We start from the raw sequence: 19,006 nt of genomic DNA, 5'->3' as shown, positions 1-19,006 counted from the left end.
TCTGGCATTCTGAATAATCTGTGTGAATTACTACAATTATTTTTTTTTTTTTTACAGAATTCAAGTTTGATGTACGGATGTACGTGGTGGTAACATCGTACGATCCAGTCCTCATCTATGTGTATGAGGAGGGGCTGGCTAGGTGAGCTGTGTGTGTGGGGTGTTTGTGACATGGTTGGGATAGTGATTACCTGACACTACGGTGGTAGAAATATTACAGCACAATTGACATTTAACAACAAATACATTACAAACTTTTAAAGGTGTTGCCTTTATAATAGTTTATGTTTGTTTCCTTGGTTTGACCTCTGACAAAATATGATATAAAATATAGCCGCAAGCGGCAATTCCGGGGTTCAAGCCAACACAAACTGTTGAAAAAGTTGAAAGCTGCGAGGGGTCTAGACCTTTGACACTTTCTGACACCTGCATTAAAGAAAACCAACAGGTTTTATGACAAACGGACAGACGCTCATTCATTTCCGACCAAATCTGTTGCATTTGTAGCGCCCGCTAGTGGTCGATTCAAATAATACTTTCAGGGTACGTTTCAGCAACCCTGCCTCCCTCAAAATTACGTTCCCATACAACTAAACTGCATAACCAAAATACGTTTTGAGGGAAACATATTTTCTCCTGGATAACGGTGGCAGTTTTAAACAGATTTAAACATGAGATTAACGTTGTAAATGGAAACAAAACAGAAACTTGTGTTAGGCTTGGTAAAAAACATCATGGCTACGACATTGAAACAAAACATAACCAAAATGCAACAAAACTACTTAGTTAGGTTTAGGCAACAAAACTACTGGGTTAGGCTTAGTAAAAAAACATCATGTTTTTATATCGTGATTATTCAATTACATTTTAATTCAACGTATTTTCATTCACGGTTGCTCGACATACTACGTCACCTGCTCTCCGCGTCGCTTGTTGTACTATGTCACTCACTGTGGCCGTCCGCAGACTTACAAAGGTATTTTGAAATGTAAAAGACAAACGTAATCCACAACAAAATATGTTTTCTTCCAAATGTAATTGGGAATGCAATTTAGTTGTATGGGAACGTAGCTTTTAGGAGACAGGGCTGGTTTCAGGTACATACGTGGACATATCCTGCAAGTTCCGAGATGATTGGCCTCACGGTTGTGGAGTTAAGCGTATTGATATGCTAAAGATCATTGGTCAATATCTTCAAAACGCAATGAGATATCAACACGTTTTTGATTATTTTTGATAAGCTTAGTCCAATAATGATGCACAGAAAAGTTGGTACAAATTGGAGTCATGGTTTAGGAGGAGATATATAAAATATTCAAAATGTCGGAAAACCTAGTCAGGGGGACTTTAGTGGTCGAACGGCTTTTTTGTAGAGTGAACAGAGATGGATGTCTGCACCAAGTTTCGTGTATATCGGACTTATAGCATAGAAGTTATGACTTTTAAAATTTCTAAATTCTGATCTTTTAATTATAGTGCCTCCATCAAGCACCGATTGGGGTTATATTTGTTGAGCAGCAAGTGCACAACAACATCAACAACTTCCAATCCTCTGTGGAAATTCCATTTGTCTACGATGAACCATCTCACGGGAATTTGTACAAACAATTCTGTAGAAAAATAATAATAAATCAGCACAAAAACAAGAGGGTTTCACGCCCCAAACATATAAACGCCCTGAATGTGAGGAGTTTTAATAAAGTAAATTCAGTACTGAGAAAAGCATTCACCTGTTTGAATAGTGAGTAGTGGTGTAGACACTGCCTGGTTCATGCACTTGAGGCCCATCCACTGGTGCTCCGTCAGCGCCCAGAAGAGGGCAGCCTTAACCTCTCAGACCTGCTGCTGTATAGCTGCGCTGTGGTGCTGACTTTAAAACAAAGCGCTCTATTGTTCCACTTGTAGGATGTGCTCATGAAATTATTGCTGATTGTGTCATTGTTCAAAGATCATATCTAATGATAACTTTGTGTAATTGCGCTATATTTATTAGATGTTCTTGTTTAGAGCAAGAATCATTTATTAATCCAAGAAGAGGCTATTGTCAGTCAGGCACAGGTAGGTCAGGAGAGGGTAAATGATTTATAGAAGGCTTTGGTCTGATAGAGGTACGTGCTGGAAGCAGAGTGCCACCGCCCTCTTGTTTGCTGGCTCCATTATCAACTGTGGGCAATAAATCATGGCCAAATTCTGAATCCCACTTTTATCTCTTGACATTCCTTCCTGTTGCGTCGGTATTCAGGTACACAGTGCGTGCCAAGGAATTCTCATTATTGCACATGTGGCATCCACTCCTCTCAAACACTGCCAGAGGCTAATCTCCCTCCATTGTGCCCCCATCATTCAGTCAAGTGTCAGCCATATGGACACTATGGCAGATAAATATGTATTAAAAGTGTTGGATTATTTTCTTCCTTGCACAAATAAAACACCGTCTGCCCGCAGATTTGCCACAGTCAAGTATGACCGGACTTCAAAGAACATTAAGAACACGTTCATGCATCTCACCAACTACAGCGTGAACAAAAAGAGCAGCGATTATGTCAGGTAACTTTCACCAGTGAACACGGGGCTGTTATGGGAAGCTTCATTGACTCATCCGTTTGTTAGAACTTCAGCGTTTGAAGTGCGCATCTCTTTCCTTTCAGTTGCGATGACCCTGAAGTTGAGGATTATGGGAACAAGTGGAGTATGAGTGCAGTGTTGAGGTATTTGAAGCAGGAGGGGAAGGACACCACATGTGAGTCAAACCTTTGTTTTCTTCCCTTTCTCATCCTTTTCTTTTGTTTTAATGTCAAATATAATGGAGTAAAATGGACTCAGTTTGCCAATTCTGAACTCTTGCTTGTTTTTTTTCCTTCAGAATCTAACAAAAAGTGTCTATCAATTAACCAAAACATAAAAATTCTTGAGTGCTACAGTATATCATCTCTTAATGTTGTCTATTCCAGTGCTGATGAGACAGGTGGAGGACGTCATCATCAAAGCTGTGCTGAGTGCCGAACTACAGATAGCCACCGCCTGCAAGATGTTTGTTCCCCACAAGACAAACTGCTTCGGTAGTCATTTCATATTCTTCTTAAAATGTTTTTAACCATCAGTAAGTAAATCAAACAAGTCCATCAAACCTGCACTGATCAGTGGCTCGTTTGAAGGTGAAAGACGTCATGTGAAACAAGCTGCCAAGGAAAGGTGTTTTGAAGTGGGGTTGTATGAGGTAATTATCCATAGTCAGTGAATTATCTACAGTAGATGACGGTCGGCACGCCCCCAGCTTGGAGAAGCAGACAGGATGAAAGCAAAGCATTGTACTGCTGTGGAAGGGGCCGGCAGCAAAACGTATTTTAGCCGCCTAAAAGAAAGACCCACCTAAAACAATCTATATCAGTTTATTTTCGCAACTTTACCTTGCCAACGGGGAACTGAAGCTGTTGTATCCATCTCTGCTCTCGCCATAGCCACCAGACTTTATTGAAAGAAACAGTAATTTTACCTTGCAGAACATGGGGTTTCTGGTCTATTGTGCTTTGAACGATTAGGTTGTTTGTGTTATTGTGCAACTTTGGTGAGTCCGAACTTGCCAAAGTCACACAATGACCCAATCAAACTAACCGATCGAGGCAGTAGTGGACCAGCAACTCCCGTCTTCTGCGAGGTAAAATTACAGTTTTTTTCAATGGAGTCTGGTTGCTTTGGCGAGAGCATATATAACAGCTTCAGTTCCCCGTTGGAAACATAGACTGTATAGCTGTCTGACTGCAAGGTAAAGTGGTGTAAATATTCTAAAAATAGCGCACACTCAAACTGATATTGACTTTTTTAGGTGGGCCTTTCTTTTAGGCGGCTAAAAATTGTGGTTTTGCTGTCAACCCCGTCTACAGCAGTACATTGCTTTGGTTCTGTGCGGTAACTCCTGTCTGCTTCACCAAACTGGTGGGGGCATGCCGACCGTCATCTACTGTAGGTAGTACACTGACTAAGGATAAGTACCTCATACAACCTCACTTCAAAACACCCGAACTATCCCTTTAAGAATTGCAGCTTCGCAAGAATTTCTTTTAGATGAAATTCCCTTTTATGCCCACACTGCAGATACACTCACAAATACTTAGTCACACACTCGACCCCACCCCTCACATTTCCTTTCAGTTTCATATTCATTGTCCAGCAGTTCCTCTATACTATTTCTCCACTGAGCCGAGCTGAGGCTGCAGACAGTCGCTCCTCAGTGTGGAGCCTTCCTGCCTGCTGCTGCCCTCTGACTGGCTGCCGGGTCGTGGAGGGCCTATTGACTGAAGCAGGAATTTGCTTCCTCCTCCTCTGTTGCCATTCAGGTCTGCCTGATTTAGGCTGACTGTTTTCTTGGCTGCTCCTGCCTAGCATTGGGCTCGTGTGAACTCCATTTCGGAGCCATTACCCGTGTTGGTGTTGGCACTAATTGTCTGCGCTCTCTCTCTCTGTCTGGCAGTCTCTCTGAGATTTTGGGGTTTGAAAGCGAGCGCGTTGGCCAAGCCTCCCTCGACACCGCTGTCTCTTTTTCCTCTTCTCTCGCTGTTTCTGTTTGTTTATGATTCTCCCTCTCCTGCTCACACTCTCTTTCACCTCTCAGATGTTAGAAAAAATAAAGGGATTTTGAAGTTGTGACAGGCTTCTGTAGACATAATAGCCCCCCTGATTGGTGGTTGTTTGGGCGCTAGCAGCGTGGACTCACACCATCAGACGGTCGCCTGCATAAAGATGCTATCTGCACCCTGAGCATAACTGCTAGGGTGGAAAAACACATTAGCCCAGGGTGTGAATGTTGACCATGCAGGTATTTACAGGGAAATGTGGCTTACCGAGCCTCAACCTGGCTCTCATACACACGTGATGAATGAACAACCAGATGACACATATCTTTGGTGCGATAGTAAAACAAGTTTGCTCTTATTCTCATTCATTCACTCATTCAGGTTAGCCTGGAATATGTGTTTATACAGACATCCCCATGTCCCAACAGAGTACTGCAGGAATGAGTCCAAAACCCAGAAATTAGGTGTTTTTTAATGGGCTTCTGGTTAGATGCCTGAAATAAGGTCTGTGGTTAAAGGACCAGTATGTAACAATTGGGGGATCTATTGGCAGAAATGGAATATAATATTAATAACTATGTTTTCTTTAGTGTATAATCACCTGGAAATAAGACTTGTTGTATTTTCGTTACCTTAGAATGAGCCCTTCATATCTGCATAGGGAGCAGGTCCTCTTCACGGAGTCTGCCATGTTTCTACATCCCAGAATGGACAAACCAAACACTGTTAACTTTTCCTGCTTGGGCCGGAGTCGATAACGTTACTCGCTGCCGTCGGCGACACTCTCTCTCTTGCTTCACCACTCACTTCCAACATACACACACACTGGCTCTCTTACAACAACTGGCTCGAGAGAGGGCCATTCACGCTTTCGCGTCGGCCACCGTACGTCTTTTACACACTTGGCACATGAGAGAGGCTCCAGTTGGCTGCAATCTGCAACCGCACCGCTAGATACCGAGAGATGAAGAAGAGATTTTAACGTTTGTTCTACAATATAAAATCAGTAAATACAGTCAGTAAATATCTCACTTGTGAATAATGAAGCTTTTAATTGTCTTAAAAGTGGCTAAATGAGACTACTAAACGTCATCCCACCGAACACCAGTCCGCCTTAAGCGTAGTGGTGGTGACGTAAAGACATGCAACCGTGGTGTAGTTCATTTATAGCCTAACGTTAGCTTTTTATTTCTGGTGATTGCATTTACAATTAATAAAAGTGGTGTTTATTTGTGTAGATTATGTTACGGAACAAAATGTTAAAGTATTATAAACGTTTGTTTGCCACAGAGCTTATTTTATGCAGTAATCTAAAACCCAATTCAGGTTGGCCTACAAAAATACGTCTTCTCTGCAGCACTCTATCGCAAAAATGCTTTATGGAATGCTCAGTGATAACACGTAAATGTACGTACTGCATTGCACCACACTACAAATAGAACTCTGCTCCTGCATCAACAACATCATCTGATATTTCTTCTGTATAGTATAGGATAGGAAATATAGAGTATGAATCTAAAAATGTTGAAGGAAAGTGTGAGAATATGGAAGGAAACACTCAAGCCTACCGATGACACGACACTGGTCTGGGGCCATCTTTTGAGTCGCACATTGGGAGCTCTGGAGGCAGCAACTGTTGGTTTGTTTTGACTCTACTCAGTCCACATTGGATTTGAAATGAAAGGAACAAAGAACAACATAATAACTTTTAGCTTTACGGGTGTTTGAGGGTGTTACCATCCGCGTGCAACAATGTTGAAATCTTATATGTAAGCCTATAGAGACCTGTATAGACATAGATACTGCAGCAGTGTCATTGTGTGGCACAAAAGCAATTAGGTTGTACACCTTCTCCTAAGATATATAATACACTGTGGTCTGCTGTGAACATGCCAGTTACCCTACTTCAGCCGTATCAGTTTACTTTTGAATTTAGTGTACTTTTGTTGTCTTCAGATGGCCCCAAGCAAGTTAATTACAGCATTCATAGTCTGTCTACGGGATTAAGTTTCCAGAGACAGACATTGACGGTTCCAGAGGACCACCCTCGTCCTCTCTCCGTTGATCTGTTTCTCCTAGTGTGGTCATGTTGCGTGCGTGAGTATGTATGGACGGTATGAATACAGAGACATGCAGGAACCAGCGTAAAGTATGGGTTTTACAAACACACAGGTCTGACTAAGCTTCAGGGAGTCCAGTCTAGTATCTTTGTGGGCTCTTAAATAAAACCCACCCAAACCACCAAGGAGTCAGTCAGCCCTTGTCAGCTTCAGCTCCCTGTTGCACTTATTCTTACTACTCTCCCACTCCTCCTGCAACCTACAGTACACCCAAGCGTTCATCCCGGGCCTCGGCAGCTGCCTGTAATTGTAAACAGGTAAAGGCATCAGAATGCAGGGCAGCAAATAACCGCGAATGTGCCGATAAAAGCAGCCATTGTTTTAGAGGTTTTTATACGGCCCCTGGCTTGTCTGGAAGGGAGCCATGTGAGATCATAAAGCACATTATAATCTTAATTTACTGCAAATTGTTCCCTGCCATTTTAATGTCTATTAATGGCTTTAATACCATGTTTATTGTTTTCAAATGGGATTTCTTCCCTTTGCTCAAATTGCACATCCGTATCTAAATGGGCATACTGTAACAAAAGCTTTTTATAGCTCCGTAATGTCTCATGTGGGAAGAAATAAAAACAACAGATTTTTCGTCTTACATTGGTAAGAAGTGTGTGAGAGTGTGTGTGTCTGTGGGGAAAAAATGCCACCCATGCAGCTCCTTACCGCTGCCGTGTGATTAATGGACAGGCTTTTTGCTGAGGGATGCTGATTACGAGATGTTTTGACTAAGATCTGATTAGCCAAGCCAAAGGCCTATTTTATTACACACAAAACATTCCACTTACTGGTCCTGTGTTCCACTGAACGTCCCTCATTAAGTGCTGAGTGTGGTTGGATCCCCCGTCTGTGAACCACTCTCCCTGTTTTACATTTGTCAGATACTCCCACACTGCACTGCAGCACAGCGCTGGTATGCCTCGTGATGACAGTGTGGCTGCTGTATAATTCAAAATCTTTTAAAGAATGATTAATGGATTGAGTCCTGCTATCATAATAAGGCTGTAGAGTGTTAACTGTTACTTTAATTTGTTGTTTTCATTTGTGGCTCCGCTGTGCTCCCTGCAACAACAATTCAGGGCCAATAATTTCTCTAAGAGTGATGCAAGAGTAATCCAAGTGTCCTCCTCGCCTATGAAGCAAACACACATGAAGGAGACACTTAATGTTGCTGTTGTTGTTGTGGGCCGACCGGCTGCATGGCCAGGGTGGGGAGATTATTGTTTTAGGGCGTTTTGTCTCTTGTGGTGAAGTTTCCAGCAGCGCCCATCCAATAATAAAAACCAAAAAAAAGCTCTTCATCATCCCTTTACTCTGTCACATTTTGTCTCCTCCTCCTCCCTCTTTAATGGGTGTGATGTGGATGTTCGCTGCCTCTCCTCTCCTTGTCTGTGATGCTTGTTGTGGCCTCTCTGCGGGCACGTTTAACAGCGTGGTCGAGCCATAGAACAAACGTGTCTAGCAGCGAGCGGCTCATGGGGCAGGAGCGGCGTCTGCTCCTAATTGGGGGAAAATGAGCGGCACATGGAGCCTGCTTGTCGGGGGCTGGGTGAGGTGGTGTAACGCCTCCCCATTTTCCCTTGTTGTTGTGGTGCCACTGGTGAGGCGCTACAGGCTCAAACCCATTTATTCCAGTGCTGCGTTCCCCAGGACTAATGCATACTGTTTTATGTGTGCGTTTTTATACAGAAGCGGCTAGAATGGGATAAGCCGGCAAGTGGAAAATGAAATCTCGGTGTCTCTGCTCACTGTTGAGCAGTGGGGGTCCCCACGTCCATCCTCAGAAGCTAAAGAAGTTAAAGATGGCAGTGGCAGCTTCGGTTGCTGCTCTTGGCTCAGGGATGTATGGCAAACTTTGTTCAGTTCCATTATGAAAGTACAGTTTGCAGTTACACCAATTTGGACGCTACCATATGTTGACCTCCTGACCCATGTAATATAGCCCAGTGTGCATTTTTTCTCCAACATGTCTTGATACAGATGATGAAAAGACGAGTAGAGAAAAACAATTCATGTTTTCAGGAAATCTTAAAAAGAGTACTCAAGCGACTTAGTATTACACTTCAATAAAGTTGGGGGACTCACAAGAGACAGATTAAAAAAGAACGATCAAAGTGGAAGCAGTCTGGAAAAACCCTGGAGCTTAAATTTCCTATAATGCAATTCGATAGCATCTTTCGTTAGAGTCTCACTGTCTGGTAAATGCACGAGTCTTTCAAACTCCATGCCCCCATTTTGTAGTACTCCTCATGATGAGGGAACTTATCTTGTGTCAACTCTGTGCATTGTCAAGTACTTGATATTTGTTAGGCATTGCCTCGACAATCTGTATGGCTAGATTTGTTTTGCAGATATCTACAATAAGTAATAAGTACAGCCACATAAATTGAACTCATCTTGTTAAATTATAATCGCCCAGCCTAAAACATTATTCAACCAAGTGCAATATAAAGCCATTCCTCGCCGTCACGCTGCCTTTTGTTTGCCTCGTGCGTAACACTGGCACTGACCTGAGATGCTAGAACAAACAGTGCCGGTTCTGGCAGCTTTGAAACCTCCAACCCCCCCTGACACAGTCTATTCTTTTGAAGTGCCATTACTGGGATTTTTCCCCTGGCTCTATGACTGGGTTTTGCCCGATCCCTGTAAAATACTGTGGTTTGCCTGCACGCTGCTGCTGGGGCCGGCGGGTCGTTGGCTTACAGGGTGACACTCCCCAGAGCAGTGTGAGGGCTTTCATAGGCCAACTCTGTCGCAGTGAGCCATATATATCAGTCAGTGAAACAAGAGGGAAAATTGGGACAGAATGGATGATTTTTTTACACAGGGAACTTCCTGACCACTTTGTAAAAAGGCTTTTATTGTGTCACTCAGTGCTAAGCTATTATTGGAGTGAAATATATACAATATACTTGGGACATGCTGTCACATTTCCAGCTTTGTACTTCTGGAGTTCATATTTTATTGCCCCAGTTGGGTAAGATACTAACTTTCTGACGGGGGTGAAGCTTTTTCTGGTACCCATTAAAGCGTCATCCTTCTTGTTAATACGTAGTGACAATATGTAGACTGCTTAACCTCCCCAGTCATGAGAAAATGACTGACTGCATGTATGAAAATATTCACAGCCACAGTGTGTTTTTGATCTACCGTCTTACGTAAGCAGCTTCATGACAGATGAAATGTGTATGTACTTAGTTAATGTAATTGAGCCAATCCCTCAGTAGCAGGCTTTGGTGAATGTTTCTCTCTTGAGTGATTGGGGATATAACATGCGTGTAATCAGTAGCAGAAAGGCGCAGGCCATGTTGCCAAATGCCACATAATGGGGCTATGATAAAACTCTAGTGACTTTGATAGCCTTCATTCTTTATTTTCAGTGAGTAGATTTACTTCCCGGTCTGTGGTGAAAACCGTTTGATTCATCTTGTGTTTCCCCCTGTAGAACTGTACGGTTTTGACGTGCTCATTGACTCCAACCTCAAACCCTGGTTGTTAGAGGTGAACCTTTCTCCCTCCCTGGCCTGGTGAGTGACACCGTCTTAATCATTTGATTCTTTATTTAGTCGTTTCAGGAGAACCTCTTACTGAAACTGTTTCTTTTACCCTACCAGCTCAAACGAGGCTTTTCTTTGAATATGCAACCCCCAAAAAAAGGATGTTAATAAAATGCCACATTGAGTCAGTTTAGCAGTTTAGTCAAGGTCACGCAACAGATCTGTATCTTCTTACAGTTGACTCATTTCCTCTACTCTGTGTATGCGTATGTGTTGTCATTTTCTTATTTGTTTCTTTGTTTCCCACTTACTTACAGTGATGCGCCCTTGGATCTGAAGATAAAGGCCAGCATGATTGCAGACATGTTTTCGCTTGTTGGTGAGTACATGCTGAAACAATTAAATTGAATTAAATTAAATTCAATATTACAATTACAGATTTGTATTACTAAGAATGCATACATTTGAAATAATCCACCAACAAAAAAAATCAAAATTAAGATGGAACATCTGGATTTCAGGAGTCAATATTTTTTAGCAACATACTGTAGGGTCAGTCATATTCAGAGCAAACACATTTACACTGACTAAGATGTTCTTAGATACTTAAAGCTTTAATTAATAATCAATTTTACCATTATGTATCTAAGAACATCTCGATTACTTTAGATATGAATGGAAAAAAAGACATAATAGGTAAAAATATATAATATTTTGCTTGAGGTACAATCAGAGATTATTCATTGCTAAATTATATAATTGTGTTAATTTGGAGAAGCTACTTTAAAATGAAATGTGCTGCAATTATGCTGTGTTTTCTTCACTAACCTCACTCAAAAGGCGTAGATGCTAGCTGTCCTTACTTGTAACTGGCAGGTTTTAAGCAGGTAGAGACAGTCGTCTATTGTTTAAGGCTTAATGATTCTTTTCATTCCACTTGGTCTGTTTGTGCAAACTGCCTAAAATAGCTGTATGGCTTCATAATAGGAGCTCCAGTGTTGAGAGAGAATAAACCGCAGACTTCATTAATTAACATCAAATGACTCACGGACAAAATTGTCAACAGAGGCCTTAGTTGTTTTGCAGTCATTAAGCTTTCTGGAGAAACTGGATCCGACATGTCAAACTAAAGCAATCTTGCGCACTAAGATACAAAAAATGCCTGGCCCAAGGCAGAGATAAACACTGTTTATACAACAGTGTTTGTAGCAGGGAATGAGATGGGTTTCTGTTACGTCTCCTCCCATCTTAATTATTGAATTCTCATGCAGATGAAAAGCTTATTGTAGAATTTTGTGATGTGTAACTTTAAACTGAGGAGAATATCATACCTTGACAGCTTGTCTATATCCCTGTAGATGAGAGTTAAAAGTGCACATGTAGCAAAAAAAGAGACAAATATTAACCCAACTTTCACATCTCTTGATTATTCAGCTTCACTTAATCCTCTGATTTATCCTTATTACCATTCACAGGATACATGGAGCCCACTGATTAGCAGGCATCCATCTAAACTGGCACTGAACCATTAAGTCTGTCTGTGGTCTCAGCCTAATGATATTAAAGGAATGGCTATTGTGTGTGTGTGTGTGAGTGCACATTATGTGTGCGTGTCTTAGCCTAGGCCATGCTGTGGCTTGAAGCCCTCCCTCTGGCTCATTAAATGAAAGAGTAGAATCATAAATTGCCAGTTATCTTTGGACGGAGACGTTACTGCGGGTCTGGGGAAAATGAGCAGTGGCATGTAAAACATAGCACATCTATTATGTACCAAACAAACTAAGTCGCTGTTGGCTGATAACACTTGGGCCGCATCCCAGACCTGTAAATAATGACAGCATTCCATTAGCATTCATTTTCCGCCTGTGTGAAGCTGTCAGCTCCGTGTCGCCCGTGTTTGTAATAATTGCTGTGTTTAGGCAAGAGCGTGGCGGGGGCCTCTGATTCTTACCTGACGGCTTGGATGAGGTAGTAGCCTCAGGCTCCAAGCTGTCAATAGACGTAATTCACTTCAAGTGTAACGGCAAGATGCAATATAAACATATTCCTTTTACATTTCACTCTTACCACTGGTTGGCCTTGAGGGAGTGTGGGAATTAATAAACAGAAGATCATAGATTTAAATCTTATTGACTGGGTGGGAACATCTTAGTGGGAAATGTGAATTACAAACATTTTTTCCCCACCCCTATCAACTACCACTAGAATGTAAATGTGTGGAGCTAAATCCAAAGTAGAGTCACAGTAAGAAAGCATATCTTCTTTCCCTGAAAAATTAAAGGAATAGTTTAATAGTTTAATAGTTTTTTGTTAAGCGGTCTAAGTTTTAAAGCTAAAGTGAAGATACTGGCATCCTATGAAACGAGAAAATCCATTGGTAACAACCATGCCATAGTAGCTTGACGTCAAGGAGGTTAAATAACACTCCAAACTTGGGCCTAAATTTTGGCAAGGGAAAAACTGGCATGGCCATTTTCAAAGGGGTCCCTTGACCTCTGACCTCCAGATATGTGAATGTAAATTGGTTCTATGGGTACCCACGATCTCCCCTTTACAGACATGCCCACCTTATGATAATCACATGCAGTTTGGGGCAAGTCATAGTCAAGTCAGCACACTGACACACTGACAGCTGTTGTTGCCTGTTGGGCTGCAGTTTATCATGTTATGATTTGAGCACATTTTTTTATGCTAAATGCAGTACCTGTGAGGGTTTCCGGACAATATTTGTTAATAATAAAATAATAAATGTATACATACATTTGCATAAAGCAGCATATTTGCCCACTCCTATGTTGATAAGAGTATTAAATACTTGACAAATCTCCATTTAAGGTACATTTTGAACAGATACAAAACGTGCGATTAATCATGAACAATCATGCGATTAATCCCGATTAAATATCGATTGACAGCCATATTTTATATGTATAAAAATAAAAGTTGTTACTAATAAATATAAGTTTTATAAGGGGTTTTATAAGGGGTACGAGTACAAGATCCTAGAGCTTAGCTTAGCATAAAGGCTGGAAACAAGCGGCTTGACTGGCTCTGTCCGACAGTAACAAAATACCCCTACCAGCATCTCTAAAGCTCACAAAGTAACACGTTTAATCTATTCTTATAACAATCGAAGTTCAAGTTTTATCAGGGTACGAGCTGTACGGTAACATCCTAGAGTCTCCGCTGGTTGCCTGACAACTGCTCAGAGAGAATAAATAGTCCGACAAGTAACCTCCCATAAAACATCTAATTTGTACAGATCAAACAAACAAGAATGGCGTGTTTATTGGTGCACTTTATAGTTTCTGGTAGGCAGATTTAGTTAACTTTAGAGCCAAGCTACCTGTTTCCTCCAGTTTCCAGTCTTTATGCTAAACTAAGCTACGCTAACCAGCTGCTAGCTTTATATTTAACGGACAGATATGACGGTGATATCAATCCTCTCATCTAACTCTCGGCAAGATAGTGAATACGTTTATTTTCCAAAATGTACAACTATTCCTTTAAGGAAGGTCATATCAAAACATGTATTCCTTTTCCAAGTAAAAAGTTTTGAAAGTAAATATAATGTCTTTGAACGAGCACGACATTGTTGAAGATATTGTTTTGATTTACATGTAATTTATGGCCTTCGTGACCCTCGCTCCACTTTGGTCTTCTTGCACCAACATTGAAGATCTGATGCAATATATGAAGATCATGGGAATGAGTAACATGTTTTAAGACCTGATGTCATCAATATACCCCCTTTATGGCTCCACTGTGTCCCCGCAGGCTTTGTGTGTCAGGACCCCCTGTCGAGACAACCACGCTCTGACCGAGTCACCCTGGACCCTAGCCTCAAGCACCCAGCAGCCCAAAAAACACAGGTACTGGATGCTCACACACACACAGCAAAGAGCTGAGCCAAGTGTTGCACTCATTCACCCTTCCTTGTGAAACATTCCCATTCTTGTCTTCGTCTCCGTGTTGCTTACAGTACATTCCTGCCACTGCCATTGAGCTCCTCTTCTGCCCTCATGGAAAATTCACTGTAATGCAAAACAACTGCTAATGTAATTACACTGTTTGAGTGACATCAGTATGTAAGTGCTACACTCTGTGGCTTTATTGTTTTATCATTTCTAATCAAGTGACTAATGCTCTCTCTGGGTCTTGTTGCTTAATGATGCCACAACAGCTAATGCACTTGGCTCCCTCCGCTCGACTACTGCACCCAGATTTGGCGCAGGATCTGCTGGAGTGAGATTACTTAATCAGACAGATTTCTGCTCCACCTTATATTGTGTAAAGGGCCTGTTTAGACATACAGTAACAGTGTTTCATTGTCGCGTGTCGATGGAGCGTGCACGCCGCGGCTTCGCCAAGGTTAAACGGTAATGCTGATGCTCACCCACCACTCACTGTCTTCGTCCATTGCCTCTTTAGAAACTTCTTTCTGCAGCGACAGCCACTGCACACAGCAGAATGGTGAGTTTTCTTCAGACTCAGACATATTAATCTTCTTTTGCCTTGTTCCTTTGCAATTCCCTGATGCCTGTTACATTACCGGTAAGAAATTGCTCACTGCTTTTGGCTTATTTGATTATGCGGCATTACTGTTTTTCATAGTGACAGACACAGGCAGACAGATCGATTCCTAATGCTATATTTAATAGAATTCTCATTACATTAGCAAAGTGGCCTTAGTAAGCAATTGTTTTGAATGCCGCAATGCACCATTTGATCCAAAACTCAGAGACTTTGTTGTACAGAGTTACATATCAAAACCACAGAGGCTGTTGTAGAACTTCAGTGAACCTCTCCTCTCCCTTTACTCTGATTAGGGGCAACAGATGAGTCTTTTTCTGAGGGATTAGGCCTTGTCACTTTTTGGCTGCCTTTGTATCCCCCCAGCCGCATCAGACAAATTAAATGTAATCCCCCTGCTATTTAGATGACAAATTCTGTTTGTGATCCTGTGGGGTTGTGCCCTTCTGTCTGGCCCGAGTTCCAACCTGCATGCCAAAGCTGTCAATCACAGCCTGGTAGTGCATGCAGCAGGGAGGCAGCCAGGAATGCCAATGCATAACAAAAATGCTTCATTTATGTGACAGGGAGGAAAGAAGAGAGGGTATTTTTTTGTTACACAAGCTGTAGTTTTCACATTTTTCCATTTATAAATGAGTTTTGTGTTTCACATTAATAGGTTGTCGGTAACAGATGACATCTTTACCGAAAATCTAAGAATTGCAACTATTCTTACAACCTTTAAGCAGAACTCATTTATTTAATATTGGCAGATATTTATACGATACGATACGATACGATACAATTCATTTAGCATCCATAGGCAGCTCAGTTTGAGAAAAAGTAAACATACAATAGACATACTGTTACCATAAACAGACAGACAAGTAAGACCCATCGTTGGAAAGATGACTGACAGTACATGGTGGGCATTAGTTTATAGTGATTTTGTCTTCTCCCCTGTAGCGACAGAGGCCCGCATCAGCCAGTAGCTCAGAAACAGAGGGGTCGAAAGACAAACTAGGACCTAAACAAGGCCAGGGAGTCAGCACTCTGACCTTGACTGCTGAGGAGGTAAGGCCTTTACAGTGGTAGTGTTTGACATGATGTGTGTGACTTTGTTAAATTAAAGGGATAGTCCAGGTGTTTTTAAGTGGGGTTGTATGAGGTACTTATCCATAGTCAGTGAATTACCTACAGTAGATGACGGTTGGCACGCCCCCAGCTTGGAGAAGCAGACAGGATGAAAGCAAAGCATTGTACTGCTGTGGACGGGGCCGGCAGCAAAATGTATTTTAGCCGCCTAAAAGAAAGGCCCACCTAAAAAAGTCAATATCAGTTTAACTGTACGCTATCTTTAGAATATTTTAACTTTACCTTGATGTCAGACCGCCCTTTCCGACGTGGAACTGAAGCCGTTGTGTCCATCTATGCTCTCGCCGAAGTCACCACACTCCATTGAAAAAACTGTAATTTTACCTCACAGAACACGGAGGCTGCTGGTCTACCGCTGCCTCGATTTGTTTGTTTGTGTTAATGTGTGACTTTGGTTAGTTCGGATTCACCAAAGTCACACAATAACACAAACAAACTAACCAATCGAGGCAGCGGTAGACCAGCAGCCTCTGTGTTCTGTGAGGTAAAATTACAGTTTTTTTCAATGGAGTCTGGTTGTTTTGGTGAGAGCATGAGAGCATAGATAAAAGCTTCTGTTCCCCGTCGGAAATATAGACTGTATAGCTGTCTCGCGGCAAGATAAAGTAGTGAAAATAAAAAAAAAAAATCCTTTTTCGGTGGCTAAAATACGTTTTCCTGCTGGCTTCCATGTGGTAAATCCTGTTTGATTTCCTGTTTAAACACTGACTTTGGATAAGTATCTCATAAACCCCTCTTCAATACACCCAAACTGTCCCTTTAAAGATATTACGGGAACCTGAACGTACAGTAACTCATTAAAACTGTGTCTAATTCAGTACACGTCATTTGTTTTCTTCCACTAATATAGATCAAAGTGCTGAGGAGGATAAAGGAAGAGTACGAGAGACGAGGAGGCTTCGTTAGAATCTTCCCCACCGCAGAAACATGGGAGCTCTATGGGTACGCCGAGCCAAGAAGGAACAGACAGATACTTGTAATCCCCAAGGGGTGTTTGTCTATAATGTTACTCATTATTAATACAGTCTTCAAATAAGTGGGGCACTTAGGCTAAATGAATGCAATCAGTGCCTAAAGCCAGACCACACGACTCCTCTTGACTGTCACTAATTGAGCCGTCAGACTAAGGTGTAGCTACAGAGTTGATATTTGTTGAATTCTTGTGTATTATGTTCCAAGAAAGGCTTAAATCAGACAGAGACTTTTATGTTGAAATGGCATTGGAGCCCTTATTAGAGAGGAAATCTGTTTTTGTGCTTATAATTCATATTCCTATATGAGGATTTGTTGCTTGATTAGATCCATGGCTCTCTTTAGCGGCAGGGATTTTGTGGCATTTTTTAAAGCATATTATTGAGCCTTCTGGGGAATTATTGTTGCATTTAACAGCGGCTGCTTCCGGAGTCGCTATATCACAGAAGCCTCATTTTTAACACATTTGCCGCAAATAAGGAGGCCGAGGCTCGTCGGGGCTCCTTCCTTTATGATTATTGTAATTTGCTTATTATCTTCTTCTCTCAGAGGATATCTGGAGTCCAAGACATCAATGAACTTCATGTTGGCAAACAGACTTTTCCATGGAAGGTAAGCATTTCCATTGTGGTTGGGGATTGGGAATTAAATCTCTCCATCAGTTTGCGGAGGCGGTTGGATTCGAACGTGGCGTTTGTTTGGTCTTTCGGTTGGATAGGTGAGAGGAACAGCTGAAAAGACGCAGCACAGTCAACTTTTCCAGCGTGCGCCCAATGTGTATGTGGCATTGCGGCGGCGATTTGGGGGCAGTAGGGGAAAGACAATTATAGTTGAACTGTGCCTATTTATTGAACCACATTTTTGTTATTGTAATACAGCATGCATTTAAGTTATTTGAATCAGTATGGGCTTTCGAGTTTTAACCACAGCTTTGACTATTGCACAGTATTGTCTGGAGATTTGGTCCCCAACTAAGCCCATCTATGATTTTTCCATATTCGTTGGGTAGCCAGATTAGGGAAACATTTGTTGCTGCAAGACCTCAGTTAGTATTTGCCATTTCTCTTCTCTCCTTTGGACCATCACTTTGTCTCACGTCAACTTCTGGACAAGCTACTCAACCACACTAATCTTTCTCAGAACTGGCTTCAGTTAAAGTTGAAATTTATAACTGTTTCTCTACTTTGTAAGTGTCAACGGTGATACACATATAAATCATTATAGATGTTGTTATTACCAGCGTGTTGACATGTGTTGTTCTGTCTCTCAGGAATGTGAACGAGAATGTGCAGCTGCAGGTGGACCCCGTCCACGGCTGTCACGTTGTGCAGTACGAGAGGAAGCTGCCGTCTCTGGAGGCGCGTAAGAGGAGACAGCGCCACCTGACTCATCGCTCTGCTGCAAGGAAGAAGAAATCGGGTAGGCCTGATGTGTTCCGCCTCAATTCAGGAAGGAGTGTAGCTAAGTGGGACAACATCACACACACTTTTGCTTCCAACAAATAACTCCCCTGTGTCACCGTAAGGTTGGCCAAATATGACTCCGAATGAGTTCATTTCATTGCAGCAACATCAGAAACCCTATTTTGAGTGCATGTGTGTGTACTTTATCCAAAATGCCAGTGATGCAACTGACATTTGTCTTTCCTTTGCAATGCTGCATACCTCAGGGAAGGAGTCCAAGGCCTCCCCGACTGAGAGCAGCAGTCAGGAGGGAGAGGAGGAGTGCTGCGCTCAGGAGGAAAGAGAGGAGGTGAAACAAGCTCTCGAGCCAGTCTCACACAAGGCTTTGGTAGCAGAGCAAAGAAAACAAGCGGCCACAGCACTGGAGCGCTGCCACAGCGAGGCAGTGTCCAGCTCAGAGGCAGCCGCGCGCAATGCCAGGCCCAGAGTCAACCTGCTCAACATCCTTCAGCAGGGGTGGGACCTCAGGTCAGTCTGTATTCTGGGCTGCTGCTCTCATCTTCCTCCCTTACTGTATTTTCTTTTCCCTATTTATTAGGAAGAGATATGAAGTGCACCAATGCACCTACCAAAGAAGATGAGAAGAAATCGAGTCCCTCTTTACATAGATTGGGTTTGGATCAGTTTGTTTGAGCAGTACTTATGTGTTTCTATGTCTTTATGTTTCAATCATCACCACAGGTTAACCCACTGCCTGTGACTTGCTTTCTAATTGCTGGGGT

At 42.1% G+C, this 19,006-nt stretch overlaps 1 protein-coding gene across 9 annotated transcripts in view; it reads left to right on the top strand.

Annotated features, from left to right (window-relative positions):
- The window catches only part of ttll5 (tubulin tyrosine ligase-like family, member 5), a 55,889-nt gene that overhangs the window by 9,004 nt on the left and 27,879 nt on the right, over positions 1–19,006 (top strand). For 6 of the 9 annotated variants that reach the window (XM_037796635.1, XM_037796627.1, XM_037796628.1 and 3 more), the window contains exons 9-21: positions 58–142; positions 2,446–2,547; positions 2,649–2,740; positions 2,952–3,059; positions 10,131–10,212; positions 10,500–10,561; positions 13,960–14,054; positions 14,614–14,655; positions 15,661–15,768; positions 16,700–16,791; positions 17,371–17,433; positions 18,092–18,240; positions 18,491–18,752. In XM_037796635.1, the coding sequence (XP_037652563.1) occupies positions 58–142; positions 2,446–2,547; positions 2,649–2,740; positions 2,952–3,059; positions 10,131–10,212; positions 10,500–10,561; positions 13,960–14,054; positions 14,614–14,655; positions 15,661–15,768; positions 16,700–16,791; positions 17,371–17,433; positions 18,092–18,240; positions 18,491–18,752 (1,342 nt within the window). The remainder of the gene's footprint in view (positions 1–57; positions 143–2,445; positions 2,548–2,648; positions 2,741–2,951; positions 3,060–10,130; positions 10,213–10,499; positions 10,562–13,959; positions 14,055–14,613; positions 14,656–15,660; positions 15,769–16,699; positions 16,792–17,370; positions 17,434–18,091; positions 18,241–18,490; positions 18,753–19,006) is intronic. The other 3 variants (XM_037796633.1, XM_037796631.1, XM_037796634.1) reach the window with 3 other exon arrangements.

Source organism: Sebastes umbrosus, chromosome 16, assembly GCF_015220745.1.
Source record: "Sebastes umbrosus isolate fSebUmb1 chromosome 16, fSebUmb1.pri, whole genome shotgun sequence".
NCBI lineage: Eukaryota > Metazoa > Chordata > Actinopteri > Perciformes > Sebastidae > Sebastes > Sebastes umbrosus.
The sequence above is the reverse complement of the archived record's forward strand: the minus strand, read 5'-3'. Positions and strand labels throughout refer to the sequence as shown.